This window comes from Mustelus asterias, unplaced genomic scaffold (assembly GCF_964213995.1).
Source record: "Mustelus asterias unplaced genomic scaffold, sMusAst1.hap1.1 HAP1_SCAFFOLD_42, whole genome shotgun sequence".
Taxonomy (NCBI): domain Eukaryota; kingdom Metazoa; phylum Chordata; class Chondrichthyes; order Carcharhiniformes; family Triakidae; genus Mustelus; species Mustelus asterias.
In genome coordinates, this window is record NW_027590119.1 from 1943369 (window position 1) to 1959883 (window position 16515).

General features: G+C 46.8%; 2 protein-coding genes across 2 annotated transcripts in view; both read right to left on the minus strand.

Annotated features, from left to right (window-relative positions):
• LOC144482794 (uncharacterized) overlaps positions 1 to 16515 on the minus strand; it is a 442920-nt gene that overhangs the window by 54633 nt on the left and 371772 nt on the right. The gene's annotated exons all lie outside the window — the stretch shown is intronic.
• LOC144482728 (uncharacterized) overlaps positions 1 to 16515 on the minus strand; it is a 59101-nt gene that overhangs the window by 40397 nt on the left and 2189 nt on the right. The window contains exon 2 of the mRNA XM_078201568.1: positions 12768 to 13049. Coding sequence (XP_078057694.1) covers positions 12768 to 13049 — 282 coding nt within the window. The remainder of the gene's footprint in view (positions 1 to 12767; positions 13050 to 16515) is intronic.

Here is a 16515-nt window from a genome sequence, read left to right on the forward strand (position 1 = left end):
CTGGAACACTCTCACTCAGGTGTGTGGGGTCTCCATTCTTGTCCAATCACACTGATGTTTGAAATCTTTTCCCACAGACAGAATAAACAAACATTTCTTCTCATACATTCAAACGGCAATTATATTCAGGTCCTGATGAATCCAGTGACTTTGTAACATCTTGTTGTGACGTTTGGTGTGAGATTTCAGTCTGTAAATTCTCTCCTTCTAATATCCTGTTTATAGAAGTTATCAGTGTAAGTATCGGACTGAAATTCAAAACAGACAATTCTAGTTTCCATGGAATATTTTTGCTTTCTCATTCCCTAAAGTTGTAAATCTCCATCCCACACACTCTCCCCCCATTGTCATACTGCTGTACCTAATACACACCCTCCCAATTCTCCTGAAGGTGCTGATTCAGGCTGATTGACAGACCCATGCTCCTGTCCAGTACAAAGAGACCTGAAAATCTTCATGCAGGCTGCTAGCCAATGTCCACAATACTAAATATATTATTTGATCAGCAACAGAAAGGAGATGTGAGGAACAATTTTATTCACGAGTGGTCACGACCTGATCTCACTGCTTCTGTGCATGGTGGAATCAGAAATAATCAATGATTTGAAAAATGAATCAGACAGGTGTGAAGGAATTAAAAAAGGAACAGAGTTATGGAGAGGAAATGGGACTGAGTGGATTGATGTACAGAGAGTCAGCATGGACTTCTTCCAACTATCACTGGAATATATACAAAATTTCAGGCAATGTAGTGGAAGACATGCCCTGTCTACATCAACAGTGATGAAGTGGAAATGGTTGAGAGCTTCAAGTTTCTAGGTGTTCAGATCACAACAACCTGTCCTGGTCCCTCGAAACTGCTGCTTTAGTTAAGAAAGCCCACCAACGCCTCTACTTTCTCAAGAGGCGAAGGAAATTCGACATGTCGACATGTCAGCTCCAACTCTCACCAATCTTTACAGGGACACCACAGAAAGCATCCCATCCAATTGTATCACAATTTGGTGTTGCTGCTGCTCTGACCAAGAGTGCAAAAAACTACAAGGGGTGTGAATGTGGCCCAGTCCATCACGCAAATCAGCCTCTTATCCATTGGCACTGTCTACATTTCCTATTGCCTCAGAAAAGCAGCCAGCATAATCAAGGACCCCACGTATCCTGGATATTCTCTTTTCTATCTTCTTCCATCGGGAAAAAGAGACAAAAGTCTGAGGTCACAAACCAACCGACTCAAGAACAGCTTCTTCCCTGCTGCTGCCATCGGACTTTGACAAACAAAGAACAAAGAAAACTACAGCACAGAAACAGGCCCTTCGACCTTTCAAGCCTGCAGCGACCATGCTGCCCGACTGAACTAAAACCCCCTACCCTTCCGGGGATCATATCCCTCCATTCCCATCCAATTCATGTATTTGTCAAGATGCCCCTTAAAAGTCACTATCGTATCTGCTTCCACTATCTCCCCCGGCAGCAAGTTCCAGGCACCCACCGCCCTCTGTGTAAAAAACTTGCCTCTCCTTTAAACCTTGCCCCTCACACCTTAAACCTGTGCCCTCCCCAGTAATTGACTCTTCCATCCTGGAAAAAAGCTTCTGACTATCCACTCTGTCCATGCCCCTCATAATCTTGTAAACTTCTGTCAGGTCTCCCCTCAACCTCCGTCGTTCCAGTGAGAACAAACCAAGTTTCTCCAACCTCTCCTCATAACTAATGCCCTCCATACCAGGCAACATCCTGGTACATCTATTCTGTACCCTCTCCAAAGCCTCCTCCTTTTGAATGGACCTACCTCATATTAAGCTGATTTTTCTCTTCACCCTTTCTATAACTGTAACACTATATTCTGCACTCTCTCCTTTCCTACTCCCCTATGTACTCTATGAACAGTATGATTTGTCTGTATACCGCGCAAGAAACAATACTTTTCACTGTATCCCAGTACATGTGACAATAAATCAAATCAAACCCATTGCTGCATTTCCTTCCTGAAGCCACATTTGTCCAGTGGGGCCAGGCCCCGGGAGAAAGCGCTGCAGCTGCCGTTGTGTTGGGTGTTGAGGCGGTGCCGCTAGTTCCTTATTGGGGGTGTTGAAGCCTCCACTGGGTGTGTGGAGCCTCCCCTCCCACCCACTGCCCCTAACGCTGCCTCCGCTTATCCGCCTCCTTCCCGCCTGAAGATCAGACAAACAAGCGCCTGTCCCTGGACATGAGCCGCACTGCGCATGCTCCCCGTCACAATGCCCGGGGACTGATTGACGGCAGCTCCGGACCAATAGGAAAAGGGGGCGGGGCTGGAGGACCGAGCGGGAGCGGCTGGTCTTCCAACCAGAGTGAATAGGGGAGGGGTCTGACGCATGCGCAGTGTGAGTAATGGCGGCGGACGGATGGTTTTAACTCGGAGCCGAGATCACGTCAAGGTAGAGAGCGGCGCGCGGAGAGAGGTGAATGTGGCGGGTGGGTGGAGAGGTTTCGTAAACATGTTGTTCAAACTCAAACCCCGGAAAATATCTTCCCGGGCGCCCTGTTGGTACCAAATTGGAGGCGCAACTTGTCGCGTTGGGCCTGGGCTGACGGCCGCCAATCTGTCGGTGGCAATGTCTATCAGTGCGCATGTGCGGCTGGCATCTTTGGAAGGCATGATGTGGAGATGCCGGCGTTGGACTGGGGTAAACACAGTAAGAAGTTTAACAACACCAGGTTAAAGTCCAACAGGTTTATTTGGTAGCAAAAGCCACACAAGCTTTCGAGGCTCTAAGCCCCTTCTTCAGGTGAGTGGGAATTCTGTTCACAAACAGAACTTATAAAGACACAGACTCAATTTACATGAATAATGGTTGGAATGCGAATACTTACAACTAATCCAGTCTTTAAGAAACAAAACGATGGGAGTGGAGAGAGCATCAAGACAGGCTAAAAAGATGTGTATTGTCTCCAGACAAGACAGCCAGTGAAACTCTGCAGGTCCACGCAACTGTGGGAGTTACAAATAGTGTGACATAAACCCAATATCCCGGTTGAGGCCGTCCTTGTGTGTGCGGAACTTGGCTATCAGTTTCTGCTCAGCGACTCTGCGCTGTCGTGTGTCACGAAGGCCGCCTTGGAGAACGCTTACCCGAATATCAGAGGCCGAATGCCCGTGACCGCTGAAGTGCTCCCCAACAGGAAGAGAACAGTCTTGCCTGGTGATTGTCGAGCGGTGTTCATTCATCCGTTGTCGCAGCGTCTGCATAGTTTCCCCAATGTACCATGCCTCGGGACATCCTTTCTTGCAGCGTACCAGGTAGACAACGTTGGCCGAGTTGCAAGAGTATGTACCGTGTACCTGGTGGATGGTGTTCTCACGTGAGATGATGGCATCTGTGTCGATGATCCGGCACGTCTTGCAGAGGTTGCTATGGCAGGGTTGTGTGGTTTGGAAGGGGCAATGTGCAGCAGCGCGATCGCCATGTTTGTTGGGGGCAGCAGGGCGCAGGAGCGGCTGCTTTTATGACGTATGGGACCTGAACCCACTGCAGTCCATGTGGTGCAGGTACATCCACCCTGCTGGTAGGGAGGGAATTCCAGCATTTTGTCCCAGCAACTGCGAAGGAACGGCGATATATTTCCAAGTCAGGATGGTGAGTGACTTGGAGGGGAGTTTGCAGCTGGTGGTGTTCCCATGCCTCTGTTGCCTTTGTCCTTTTAGATGGAAGTGGTTGTGTGTTTGGAAGGTGCTGTCTAAGGACCTTTGGTGAATTCTTGCAGTACATCTTGTAGATAATACACACGGCTGCTCCTGAGCTTCGGTGAGAGGAGCTTGTTCCCCATTGTTCAGAATGGAGACAACTTGTCCATCAAACTGCATAAACCCTGTAAGGATGAAGGATAAATATGGCAAGTTTTGGGACCCTTGGATAACGAGCGATATTGTGAGCCCAGTCAAAGAGAAAAAGGAAGCATTTGTCAAGGCTAGGAAGCTGGGAACACACGAAGCAAGTGTGGAATACAAGGAAATTAGAAAGAAACTTAAGCAAGGAGTAAGGAGGGATAAAAGGGGTCATGAAAAATCATTGGCCAGCAGGATTAAGGAAAATTCCAAGCCTTTTTATACATATATAAAGAGCAAGAGGGTCGCCAGGGAGAGGGTTGGCCCACTCAAGGACATGGGAGGGAATCTATGTGTGGAGCCAGAGGAAATGGGCGAGGTATTAAATGAGTACTTTGTGTCAGTATTCACCAAAGAGAAGGACTTGGTGGATGATGAATCCGGAAAGGGTGTGTAGATAGTTTGAGATAGCCAAGTTCCGCACACATGAGGACGGCCTAAACCAGGATGTTGGATTTATGTCACATTATCAGTAACCCCCACAGCTTGCCTCCTGGACTTGCAGAATTTCACAAGCCGTTCTGTCTGGAGACAATACACATCTCTTTAACCTGTGTTGAATGCTCCCTCCACCCACATTGTCTGTACATTTAAGACCTGGCTGGCTGTAGAGATTTGCATTCTAATCAGTATTCTGTAATTTGATTTCTGTGTCTGTGCCCTGTTTGAGAACAGATATCCACTCCATCTGACGAAGGAGCTCTGCTCCGAAAGCTTATGGTATTTGCTACCAAATAAACCTGTTGGACTTTAACCTGGTGTTGTGAGACTTCTTACTCGGTCATAGATGACAGAGGGTAGCAGTGGAAGGGTGCGTTTCTGAATGGAGGGCTGTGACAAGTGGCGTTCCTCAGGGATCAGTGCTGGGACCTTTTGCTGTTCGTAATATATATATATATATAATATGATTTCGAAGAAAATGTGACTGGTTTGATTAGTAAGTTTGCAGATGACACAAAGGTTAGTGGATTTGCGGATAGCGATGAGGACCATCAGAGGATACAGCAGGATATAGATCAGTTGGAGACTTGGGCGGACAGATGGCAGAAGGAGTTTAATCCGGACAAATGTGAGGCAATGCATTTTGGAAAGTTTAATAAAGATAGGAAATATACAGCAAATGGCAGAACCCTTAAGAGTATTGATAGGCAGAGGGATCTGGGTGTACAGGTACACAGGTCACTGAAAGTGGCAACACAGGTGGAGAAGGTAGTCAAGAAGACATGCGGCATGCGTATGTCTTCATCAGCCGGGGCATTGAGTTTAAAAATTGGCAAGTCATGTTGCAGCTTTACAGAACCTTAGTTAGGCCACACTTGGAATATAGTGTTCAATTCTGGCCACCACACTACCAGAAGGATGTGGAGGTTTTGGAGAGGGTACAGAAAAGATTTACCAGGATGTTGCCTGGTGTGGAGGGCATTAGCTATGAGGAGAGGTTGGAGAAACTTGGTTTTGTTCTCAATGGAATGACAGAGGTTGAGGAGCGACCTGATAGAAGTCTGCAAGATTGAGGGGCATGGACAGAGTGGATAGTCAGAAGCTTTTACTCAGGGTGGAAGAGTCAAATACTGGGGGGCACAGGTTTAAGGTGTGAGGGGCAAAGTTTAAAGGAGATGTACGATGCAAGGTTTTTACAGAGGGTGGTGGGTGCCTGGAACCTGCTGCCGGGGGAGGTAATGGAAGCAGATACGATAGTGAGTTTTAAGGGGCATCTGGATAAATACATGAATAGGATGGGAATAGAGGGATATGATCCCCAGAAGGATAAGGGGTTTTACTTCAGTTGGGCAGCATGGTTGGTGCAGGCTTGGAGGGCCAAAGGGCCTGTTTCTGTGCTGTAATTTTCTTTGTTCTTTGTTCTCTGAGTCCCACTGTCTTCTTGATCAGACAGAGCGGTGGCAGAGCCGGAAAGAAAAGGAAGCAAATCCTGCTCTCCGAATCCCACTCCCTCATGGAACGTCCTGGCATCATAGAATTCCCACAGAGCAGAAGGAGGCCATTTGGCCATCGAGTCTGCACCAACTACAATCCCATCAAGGACCTATCCCCATAATCCCATACATTTACCCTGGCTAGTCCCCCTGACAGTAAGGGACAATTTAGCATGGCTAATCCACCTAATCCGGACATCATTGGATTGTAGGAAGAAACCGGAGCACCCGGAGGAAACCCACACAGACACCGGGAGAATGTACAAACTCCACTCAGTGACCCAAGCTGGGAATCGAACCCGGGTCCCTGGCACTGTGAGCCAGCAGTGCTAACCAACTGTGCCACTCTCTCTCCAACAGAGCATTTTACGCCCGCTCTATCCCCGTAACCCCACCAATCCCCCTAACCTCCACATCTTTGGACGCTAAGGGGAAATTTAGAATGGCGAATCCAGTTAACCTAGACATCTTTTTGGCTAAGTATTTATAGATCTGTGGGTTTGTTCAGTCACATGAAGAGCCATGGTGAAACTCACAACCCTAAGTAGACACGATCGACATGGTGGCACAGTGGTTAGCACTTCTGCCTCACAGTGCCAGGCTTGGGTGCCTTAAGTTAATTTATTTATTAGTGTCACAAGTAAGCTTACTTTAACACTGTAATTAAGTTACTGTGAAATTCTGTGGAGTTTATATGTTCTCCTCGCATCTGCGTGGGTTTCCTCCGGGTGCTCCAGTTTCCCCCCCACAGTCCAAAGATGTGCAGGTTAGGTGGATTGACCATGATAAATTTCCCCTTAGTTTCCCAAGATGTGGAGATAAGGGGACTTGGCTAAGATAAATCTGTGAGGCTACGGGGATAGGTCATAGAGGTTTACAGCATGGAAACAGGCCCTTCGGCCCAATTTGTCCATGCCGCCCTTTTTTTTTAAACCCCTAAGCTAGTCCCAATTGCCTGCATTTATTTGGCCCATATCCCTCTATACCCATCTTACCCATGTAACTGTCTAAACGCTTTTTAAAAAACAAAATTGTACCCGCCTCTACTACTACCTCTGGCAGCTAGTTCCAGACACTCACCACCCTCAACGTGAAAAAATTGCAATTGCACCGTCCAAAGATGTGCGGGTTAGGTTGATTGGCCATGCTAAAATTGCCCCTTCGTGTCCTGAAATGCATAGGTTAGAGGGATTAGCGGGTAAATATGTAGGGATATGGGGGGTAGGGCCTGGGTGGGATTGTGGTCGGTGCAGACTCGATGGGCCAAATGGCCTCTTTCTGCAATGTAGGGTTTCTATAAGTTGGACCCTTTTGCATCTCTCCCCTCTCACCTTTAGCCTGTGCCCTCTCGTTTTAGATTCCCCTACCTTCAGGAAAAGATATTATCGATCTAGCTGATCTATGCCCCTCATTATTTTATAGACCTCTATAAGATCGCTCTTCAGCTTCCTACGGTCCAGAGAAAAAAGTCCCAGTCTACCCAGCTTCTCCTTATAACTTAAACCACCAAGTCCCGTTAGCATCCGAGTAAATCTCTTCTGCATTCTTCCTAGTTTAATAATATCCTTTCTATAATAGGATGACCAGAACTGTACACAGTATTCCAAGTGTGGGCCTTACCAATGTCTTGGGTGGGCAAGAGGGCCTGGGTAAAGTACTCTGTCAGAGAGTCAGTGTCGACTCAATGGGTCGAATGGCCTCCTCCTGCACTGTGGGGATTCTATGATGATAAATATCATCCTCAAATCGAGGGACTGTTGACAATGACGAAAATCAAGGCGCAACAGGGAGTTAGTGTGGATATCCTGGTCTTAGGAGAATCTGTTAAAATCCTGATTTATTTGTACAAATATAAAATCCCTCTCCTCTGTTCTGCTCCCAAATCCTCTCTCACTTTCCTCGCCTCAAAGAGGACAGAGTCTTGTGAAGACCCAGACCGTGTGGCAGCTTCCCTTCCCTGAAGAACATCAGTGAGTCAGTTGTGTTTTATATGACAATCCAGCAGTTTTTATGGTCACTCTTTCCCAGTGCCGGCCCCACAAATTACTGCATTCATTCAGCTCCATTTCACAACCTGTTTTTGTGGGTTCTCTCTCACTCACTCTTTTCTGTTTTAAATCAGTTTTATAGGGTCTTCAAAGGGGAAGGTTTGTATTCGGGAGACGGGAAACCAAACATCACATCAGGATCTGACAAAGTTGCCCAAGTTATTGTAACTGAATATCATCGAGTATTGAACATGGAAGGAAAAAGCACCGTTCAGAGTGGGGAGAAACCATACACCTGTTCTGTGTGTGGACGAGGCTTCAGTCGATCATCAGGCTTGTCGCAACATAAATGTCTTCACACTTGGAAGGAGTCATTTTGTTCCCCATCTGAGCTGGAAATTCATCAACGCACTAACGCTGAGAAACCTTTCACTTGCTCCGAGTGTGGGAAGGGATTCAGTGATTTATCCAGCCTGCTGAGACACCGGCGAGTTCACACTGGGGAGAGGCCATTCAGCTGTACTGTGTGTGGGAAAGGATTCAATGATTTATCCAACCAGTTGAAGCACCAGCGAGTTCACGCTTTGGAGAAACCATTCACCTGCCCCAAGTGTGGGAAAGGATTCACTGATTCATCCAACATGTTGAGACATCAGCGAGTTCACGCAGACAAGAGACCATTTAAATGTCAGGAATGTGGGAAGGGCTTTAAAGGTTCTGAGGATCTGATGTGCCATCAGCGAGTTCACTCTGACGAGAGACCTTTCCAATGTCTGGACTGTGGGAAATGTTATAAAAGACGCTGGGATCTGATTTGCCATCAGCGATGTCACTCTGACGAGAGACCGTTCAGGTGCTCCAGCTGTGGGACTGGGTTCAGGCAGTCATCTGAACTCACTGTACACCAGCGCACTCACACCAAGAAAAGACCATTCACCTGCTCCGAATGTGGAAAGGGATTCACTCGGTCATCCTACCTGCTGAGACACCAGCAACTTCATGTGTAACTACAGTGACTGGATTTTGCTGTTAATCACATCCAGGACTGAACCGTGTTCATTGGGGTCTGTTTCTGCTCCTATTTCTAAACTCCAGCCCAGTTACAGGGGCTAATATTTTTGCATTGAAAAAATAGTTTGTGTAAAGTACACTGTGCTGAATCTTTTTAATAGCTGTTACAAGTTAGTTCCTTTTAAAATTCTCACCCTCTCCCTGTCTTCTCCATCCTCACCTCCAACAACAAGTGTGAGGAGCCAAAGAGCTTTTTGTCACTAAGATTGAGGCAATCTGATCAGCTGCCTCTGCTGCTTCTCTCTCACACTCGGCCAAACTGTCCTCCACTAAGTCTGGAACTCGCATCTTTTTCCAGTTTCCCTCCCATCTCTCCCTTATGTCCTGTCAGACTCAGCTTGTCCATGACATTCCCCCTCCCCATCCCCCACTATGTTCCATTGACCTTATTCCTACGAAGCTGTTGACCATTCACCTCCTCCATATTAATCAATACTCTTTACAGTTCTCATTCTCTTCTAGTCCTCGCCTTCTCACCTTTAAATCCATTGTCACCACACACTCTGAAAAAACAATCTTTGACCTCCTCTCCAACCTCCTTTTCCTCTCCAAAGCCCCTGAACTCGCTGTCCCCCGAGGATCTACCCTTGGCCCCTCCTATTTCCCATCTCCATGCTGCCACTAGGTGACATCATCCAAAAGCACTGTGTTGGTTTTCACCTGTACACTGACACCACCCAGCTCGACCTCACCCCCATCCCCCTCCATTCCTCCACTGTTACTAAATTAACAAACTGCTTATCCCACATACACTACTGGATGAGCAGAAATTCCTTCCAGTTAAAAATTGGGAAGACCAGTCACCACTACAATTCCCTAACTACTGAGTCCATCCCTCTCCCTGGGAACTGTCTGAGGCTGAACCACATTCTTCACAATCTCCGTGCCAGATTTGATGTCAAGATGAGTTTCTGACCACATTTCCACCCCATCACTGATCCCAGATATTTCAATCTCCATAATGTCGCCTGTCTCCACCCCACCTGCTGCTGAAACCCTCATCCATACCCGTGTTACCCTTAAACTGGATGATTCCAATCCATTCCTGACCAGCCTCTCTCACTCACCCCACCCCCACATTAAACATGTCTTTTTTATTCATTTGTGGACCGTGGGCATCACTGGCTGCCCAGCAATAATTCTCCATCCCTAATTGGCCCTGGAGGGCAGTTGAGGGTCAGCCAACATTGCTGTGGGTCTGGAGTCACATGTAGGCCAGACCAGGTAAGGACAGCAGATTTCCTTTCCTAAAGGACTTTAGTGAACCAGATGGGTTTTTCCAACAATCGACAATAGTTTCATGGTCATCAGTAGATTCTTAATTCCAGATTTTTTTTATTGAATTCAATTTCCACCACCTGCAGTGGCAGGATTCGAACCCGGGTCCCCAGAACATTGACAATAGTCTAGCGACAATACCACGAGCCCATCGCCTCCCCACACTTGTGATTATCCAAAACTCTGCTGCCCGTGTGCTGTTCACCATCACATCCTGTGCTCACTGAACTACATCGGGTCCACATGAGGTAATGCATTGATTTTAACATTTGCATCCTTGTTTTCAAATCCCACCATGGCCTGTCCTTCCCAATCTCTAATCTCCAATAACACACCCTCTGAGATATCTGTGCTCTTCTCATTCTGGCCTCTTGAACATCTCTGATTTTAATTACTCCATCATTAATGTCTGTGTCCTGGTGTGAAGTTCTGAGATTCCCTCCCTAAACCTCTCTGTCCCTCCATTCCCTCCCTCCTGATTAAAGATTCTCATTAAAATCTCCCACTCCTGTCAAGCTTTGGACAGTATGTGGGGTTGTCGAGCTCTCCTGAGCTGAGACTAGAGCTGATTGAGCTGTTGGGCCTGTAGTGGACCTCGAAGAACCGCTGTCTGGAATCTTTCCTCTCAATTCACTGACTCCCAGTATGACTCAGTATTTTGTTACAAAATTCCTCTGAAGCACCTTGGGATGTTTTATTACATTAAACGTGTTCTATAAATACAAGTTGTTGTTGATCCCAGCAGTCAGTTTGCACACAGTAGGATTCCACAAACAGCAATCAGTCCAACTGATCAATCCATGGTGATGTTAGTTAAAACACGAATGTTGGTCCCACTGCATGGTGGCACAGTGGTTAGCACTGCTGCCTCGCAGCCCCAGGGACCCGGGTTCAATTCTGGCCTCGGGTCACTGTCTGTGTGGAGTTTGCACATTCTCCCCGTGTCTGTGTGGGTTTCCTCTGGGTGCTCTGGTTTCCTTCCACAGTCCATAGATGTGCGGGTTAGGTTGATTGGCCATGCTAAATTGACCCTAGTGTCAGGGGATTTGCAGAGGGTTTAATATCCTTTCTAGAATAGGGTGACCAGAATTGCACACAGTATTCCAAGTGTGGCCTCACCAATGTCTTGTACAACTTGTACACGGCGGCACGGTAGCACAGTGGTTAGCAGTGGGTGGACTCTCAGAGGCTTTTTCCCAGGGTGGAAATGGCTGCTACGAGAGGACACAGGTTTAAGGTGCTGGGGGGTAGGTACAGGGGAAATGTTAGGGGGAAGTTTTTCACACAGAGGGTGGTGGGCGAGTGGAATCGGCTGCCGTCAGTGGTGGTGGAGGCAAACTCAATAGGGTCTTTTAAGAGACTCCTGGATGAGTACATGGGACTTAATAGGATGGAGGGTTATAGGTCGGCCGAAAAGGTAGGGATATGTTCGGCACAACTTGTGGGGCCGAAGGGCCTGTTTTGTGCTGTAGTTTTTCTATGTTTCTATAAATCACAGATTACCCAAAAAGGGTGTTGAGTTCAGAAGTGATTTGAAGTATTTCATTGAGAAGCAACACTTTGAATATGATGCAGAAGCCAAATAAACAGGAAAAACCCACAAACTGGCAGATGAGAATGGTTTACCAGTCCCAGAGGACAAACAGACAGATGACACAGAGAGAGTGCTGGTCTCTGTAGCTGGTGGCTGCAGTCTCCTCTGAATGGTTTACTGGTGTGAGCCAGAGTGCGGGTGTTGGGCTGAAGTCAGTACGGATCACTACAAAATCTCTTTGCTCTCAAGAGCCTGTTTTAAACAGGCAGCTGGTTTATGTACGGGTCATGAGAGCCGATCGTATCAGGGTTAGAAATCTCTTGTTTCAGGGTCTAGAGACATTGTCCTTGGCAGAGATAACAGGCCTGTCCTGTGTTTCAAAAACAGAAAATGCTGGAAAATTTCAGCTGGTCTGACAGTATCTGTGGAGAGAAAATAGAGCCGATGTTTCGAGTCTGGATGACCCTTTATCAGAGCTGCGATGGAAGCTTTCTTCATAAGACAGAGAGTGAGCTACTTCTATAATCCAGAAATTTGTGAAAATTTTATAAAGTTATTAGATAGCAATTTCTTACAATCCGTTACTTGGATTGAACTTGTCTCCACTCCCGGGCTGAGGGGAATTCTGTACTAGATGGGAGAGGTAACATTTGGGAACTCTCGATTCTCCACCAATTTCCATTCCCCTTCTTTCTGGTGGATAATGGAGGTGTCACTGGGTGTAATGTGCAGATCAGTAAGAATTGTCAGCAAGGATTAATCAGCATTTTAATTGGAGATGTTAATCAGTGGAACCTCTCAGACACTGAATTGTAAAGTTTGTACCAAAGATCAATTTGGGATTGAAGTAAGAAGTTCAGAATCTTGTTGTAAATTAATTTCTGATGCGAGTTGCTGAATTATGGGGAAAGGTCGCAGACAGAGGTTGTTAAAGGGACACTGCAGCCCCGGGAGCACAATCAGCTCTAGATCCAGAATATTAAACTCCAGCCCAGTTACTGGGTATAAACAAACTCCAGCTGTCAGAATGAAAGGGCCTGGTTATCATTAACAGCAGCAATAACAGCAGAATCCAATCCCTGCCCTCACTTGTGAACTCGCTGGTGTTTCAGCAGCTGAGATGAATCAGTTAATCCCTTCCCACACTCGGAGCAGGTGAACGGCCTCTCCCCGGTGTGAACTCGTTCATGTCTCAGCAGTTGGCATGAATCAGTGAATCCCTTCCCACACTCGGAGCAGGTGAACGGCCTCTCCCCGGTGTGAACTCGCTGGTGTACAGTGAGACTGCCTGAGTGTCTGAAACTCGTTCCACAGTCAGTGCAGCTGAATGGCCTCTCCCCAGTGTGAACTCGCTGGTGTTTCAGCAGGTGGATGAAAGCCTAAAGCTCATTCCACAGTCAGTGCAGCTGAATGGTTTCTCCCCGGAGTGAACTCGCTGGTGTGCCACTAGGTTAGAGGAATTAATGAATCCCTTCCCACACACGGAGCAGGTGAATGGCCTCTCCCCAGTGTGAACCCGCCGGTTTAACGCTAGATTGTATGACTGAATGAACCTTTTACCACACACAGAGCAGCTGAACGGCCTCTCCCCAGTGTGAACACGCTGATGTAATGCCAGGTTGGATGACTGAGTGAAATCCTTCCCACACATGGAGCAGGTGAAGGGTCTCTCCCCAGTGTGGGTGCGTCGATGTGTTTCCAGTTTGGATGGGCAAGTGAATGCTTTCCCACAGTCCCCACATATCCACGGTTTCTCTGTGGTGTCGGTGTCACCATGTCTCTCCAGGTTGGATGATCAGTTAAATCCTCGTCCACACACACAACATGTTGTATAGTTTCTTCCCTCTGTGAATGTGATGTAGTTTCAGGCTGTGTAACTGTTTAAAGCTCTTTCCACACTCAGTGCACTGGAACACTCTCCCTCGGGTGTGTGTGTGTGTGTGGCTCGGTGCTTTCCCAGTCTCACAGATTTATGAAATCTTTTCCCACAGACAGAAGAGACAAACATTTTTCCTTCCACATTCAAAGATCAATGATATTCAGCTCCTGATGAATCGAGTGACTCTCAGATTTTGACATGATGTTTGTTCTGACTTTTCTGTCTGTAACTCCTCTCCCTCTCACCCCCTGTAAAAGGAGTTTACAGAAGTTATCAGTATAAATACAGGACAGAAATTCAGAGCAGACAATTCTAGTTTCTGTGGAAGCTTTCAAGGGAACAAAGGAATTAGGAGCAGAAGTCGGCAAATTCAGTTCTTCGAGCCTGCTCCGCCATTCAATCAGATCATGGCTGATCTCTCCCTGGTCTCAAATCCACCTCCCCACCTGTTTATACTCCAGATTCTTTACAATAAATACCAACATCCCATTTGCCTTTTTTATTACTTGCTGCACCTGCAGACCGACTTTCTGTGATTCATGAAAATAGACACCCAGATCCCTCTACCTGGACACATAGTGAAGCTGCTTTCCACTTAGATAATTTGCCTTTCCATTTTTTTCTGTCAGTGGATAACCTCACACCTGTCCACACTAAACTTCATCTGCCAAACTTTCACCCATTCTCCTAATCTATCTATATCCATCTGTGGAATCTTTACATCCTCTTCACTGACTGCTTTCCCACCTATTTTAGTGTCATCTGCAAATTTTGCTATGTTACACTCTGTCCCTGCTTGCAGATCATTTATATAGATTGTAAAGAGTTGAGGTCCGAGGACTGACCCCTGCAGCACCCCATTAGTTACATTTTGCCAGCCAGAGAAGGACCCATTTATCCCGACCCTCTGCTTTCTGTCAGTTAGCCAATCCTCAATCCAATCTAGTACAATACCCCCAATCCCCTGCGATCTCAACTTCTGGATCAGTCTTTTATGTGGCACCTTGTCAAACGACTTCTGGAAGTCTATATATACCACATCCACAGGTTCCCCACTATCCACCTTGCTGGTTCTGTCCTCAAAGAATTTAAGCAAGTTTGTTAAACATGACTTACCCTGCATAAAACCAGACTGACAATAATGGATTGAGCTTTGCCATTCCAAATGCTCATTCATCTCCTCCTTAACGATTGATTCCAGCAACTTCCTCATTACAGAGGTCAAGCGAACTGGCCTTTGCTTTCCTACTTTGTTTCCCTTTTCACCTTTTTGAATATGGGCATCACATTAGCATGTTTCCAATCCACCGAGACCTTACCAGAAACCAAGGAATTTTGAAATATCACAACTAATGCATCCACTATTTCTGCTGCCGCCTCCTTTAATACCCTAGGGTGCAGGCCATCAGGTCCCAGAGACTTATCTGCCTTTAATCCTTTTAGTTTATTCAACACTGTCTCCCTAGCGATGGTTATTGTACCAAGTTCCTCTACATTAACGATAGTTTTTGGAAATTCTTCATGATTCTCTACCATGAAGACAGAGGCAAAATATTGGTTTAGTGTCTCTGCCATCTCTGTGTTCCCCATCATCAGTATCGTCCTCTAAAGGACCAACATTTACTTTAGCTATTCTCTTCCTCTTTATATACTTATAGTTCCCCCATATATACTTCCCCCGATCTGTAACTGTGTCCCACACACTCCTGTCCCTCTCTGCTCATTGCTCCAGATTCAGTCTGACTCTCTCTCCTCCTGACCTTAAACTGGTGACTCAGGCTGTTGGTCCATTCCTTCACTCTCATCCCAACAAATTATGCAGCTCACAACAACAAATCAACTTTAATGACTTTATTACTGATTTTAAATATCCAGAAATAATCACCTTTTCCCAGTTGGGCCTTTGCTCCAGGTTATGATTCCACAACAATGAAAAGAGAGGATTCGCTGGTTGGCTGGAGAGCCGAGAGGGAGCAGCTGGAGGACCAAGTGGGAGCGGCTGGTCCTCCAACCAACTAGAGTGAATGAGGGGCGGGGCTGGAGGACCGAGAGGGAGCGGAGTGCCCCCTCCAATCCTGCTCCAGAATCTGTGGAATCTTGTGCCTTTATTCACATGTTAGACTCATAGAATCCCTAGAGGAGACCATTCGGCCCATCGAGTCTGCACCGACCACAATCCCACCCAGGCTCTATACCCATAACCCCATGCATTTACCCTAGCTAGTCCCCCTGACACTAAGGGGCAATTTAGCACAGCCAATCCACCTAACCAGCACACTTTCGGCTGTGGGAGAAAACCGGAGCACCCGGGGGAAACCCACACAGACACAGGGAGAATATGCGAACTCCACATAGACAGTCACCCACGCCGGGAATCGAACCTGGACCCCTGGTGCTGAGGCAGCAGTGCTAACCACTGTGCCACCGTGCCACTTGTCAAGTGTCTTGAATCGCAACCATTATTTCAATCAAAGTGTTTATTGTCCCTAACTGGATCTCCCCTCACATCCCAGGGTCTGGTCAAGGATCGTAACAATAAATAAGGGGGTGAAAATTTATCGGGATAGGTGGGTATATGGAGTTGAGGTTACAATCAGATCAGACATTATCTTATTGAATGGTAGGCCGGACTCAAGGGGCCAAGTGGCCGACTCCTCCTAATTCCTATATCTGCATGTATGTTCACTAATGTCCTTTAGGGAAGGAAATCTGCCGTCCTTACCTGGTCTGGCCTACATGTGACACCAAAGCCACAGCAATGTTGTTGTTTCTTAAATGCCCACCAAGGGCAACTCGGGATGGGCAATAAATGCTGGCCAGCCAACGATGACCATGTCCCACAAATGAATAAAAGAATGTTGCAATGAGAGCCATGCACTTGATATCAATGTATTTATATTGTTTTTTTTCTTGTTGGTGGAGGGGGGGGGGGTGATGTTTAAAATTTCAGATTTATTCTGTAGGCA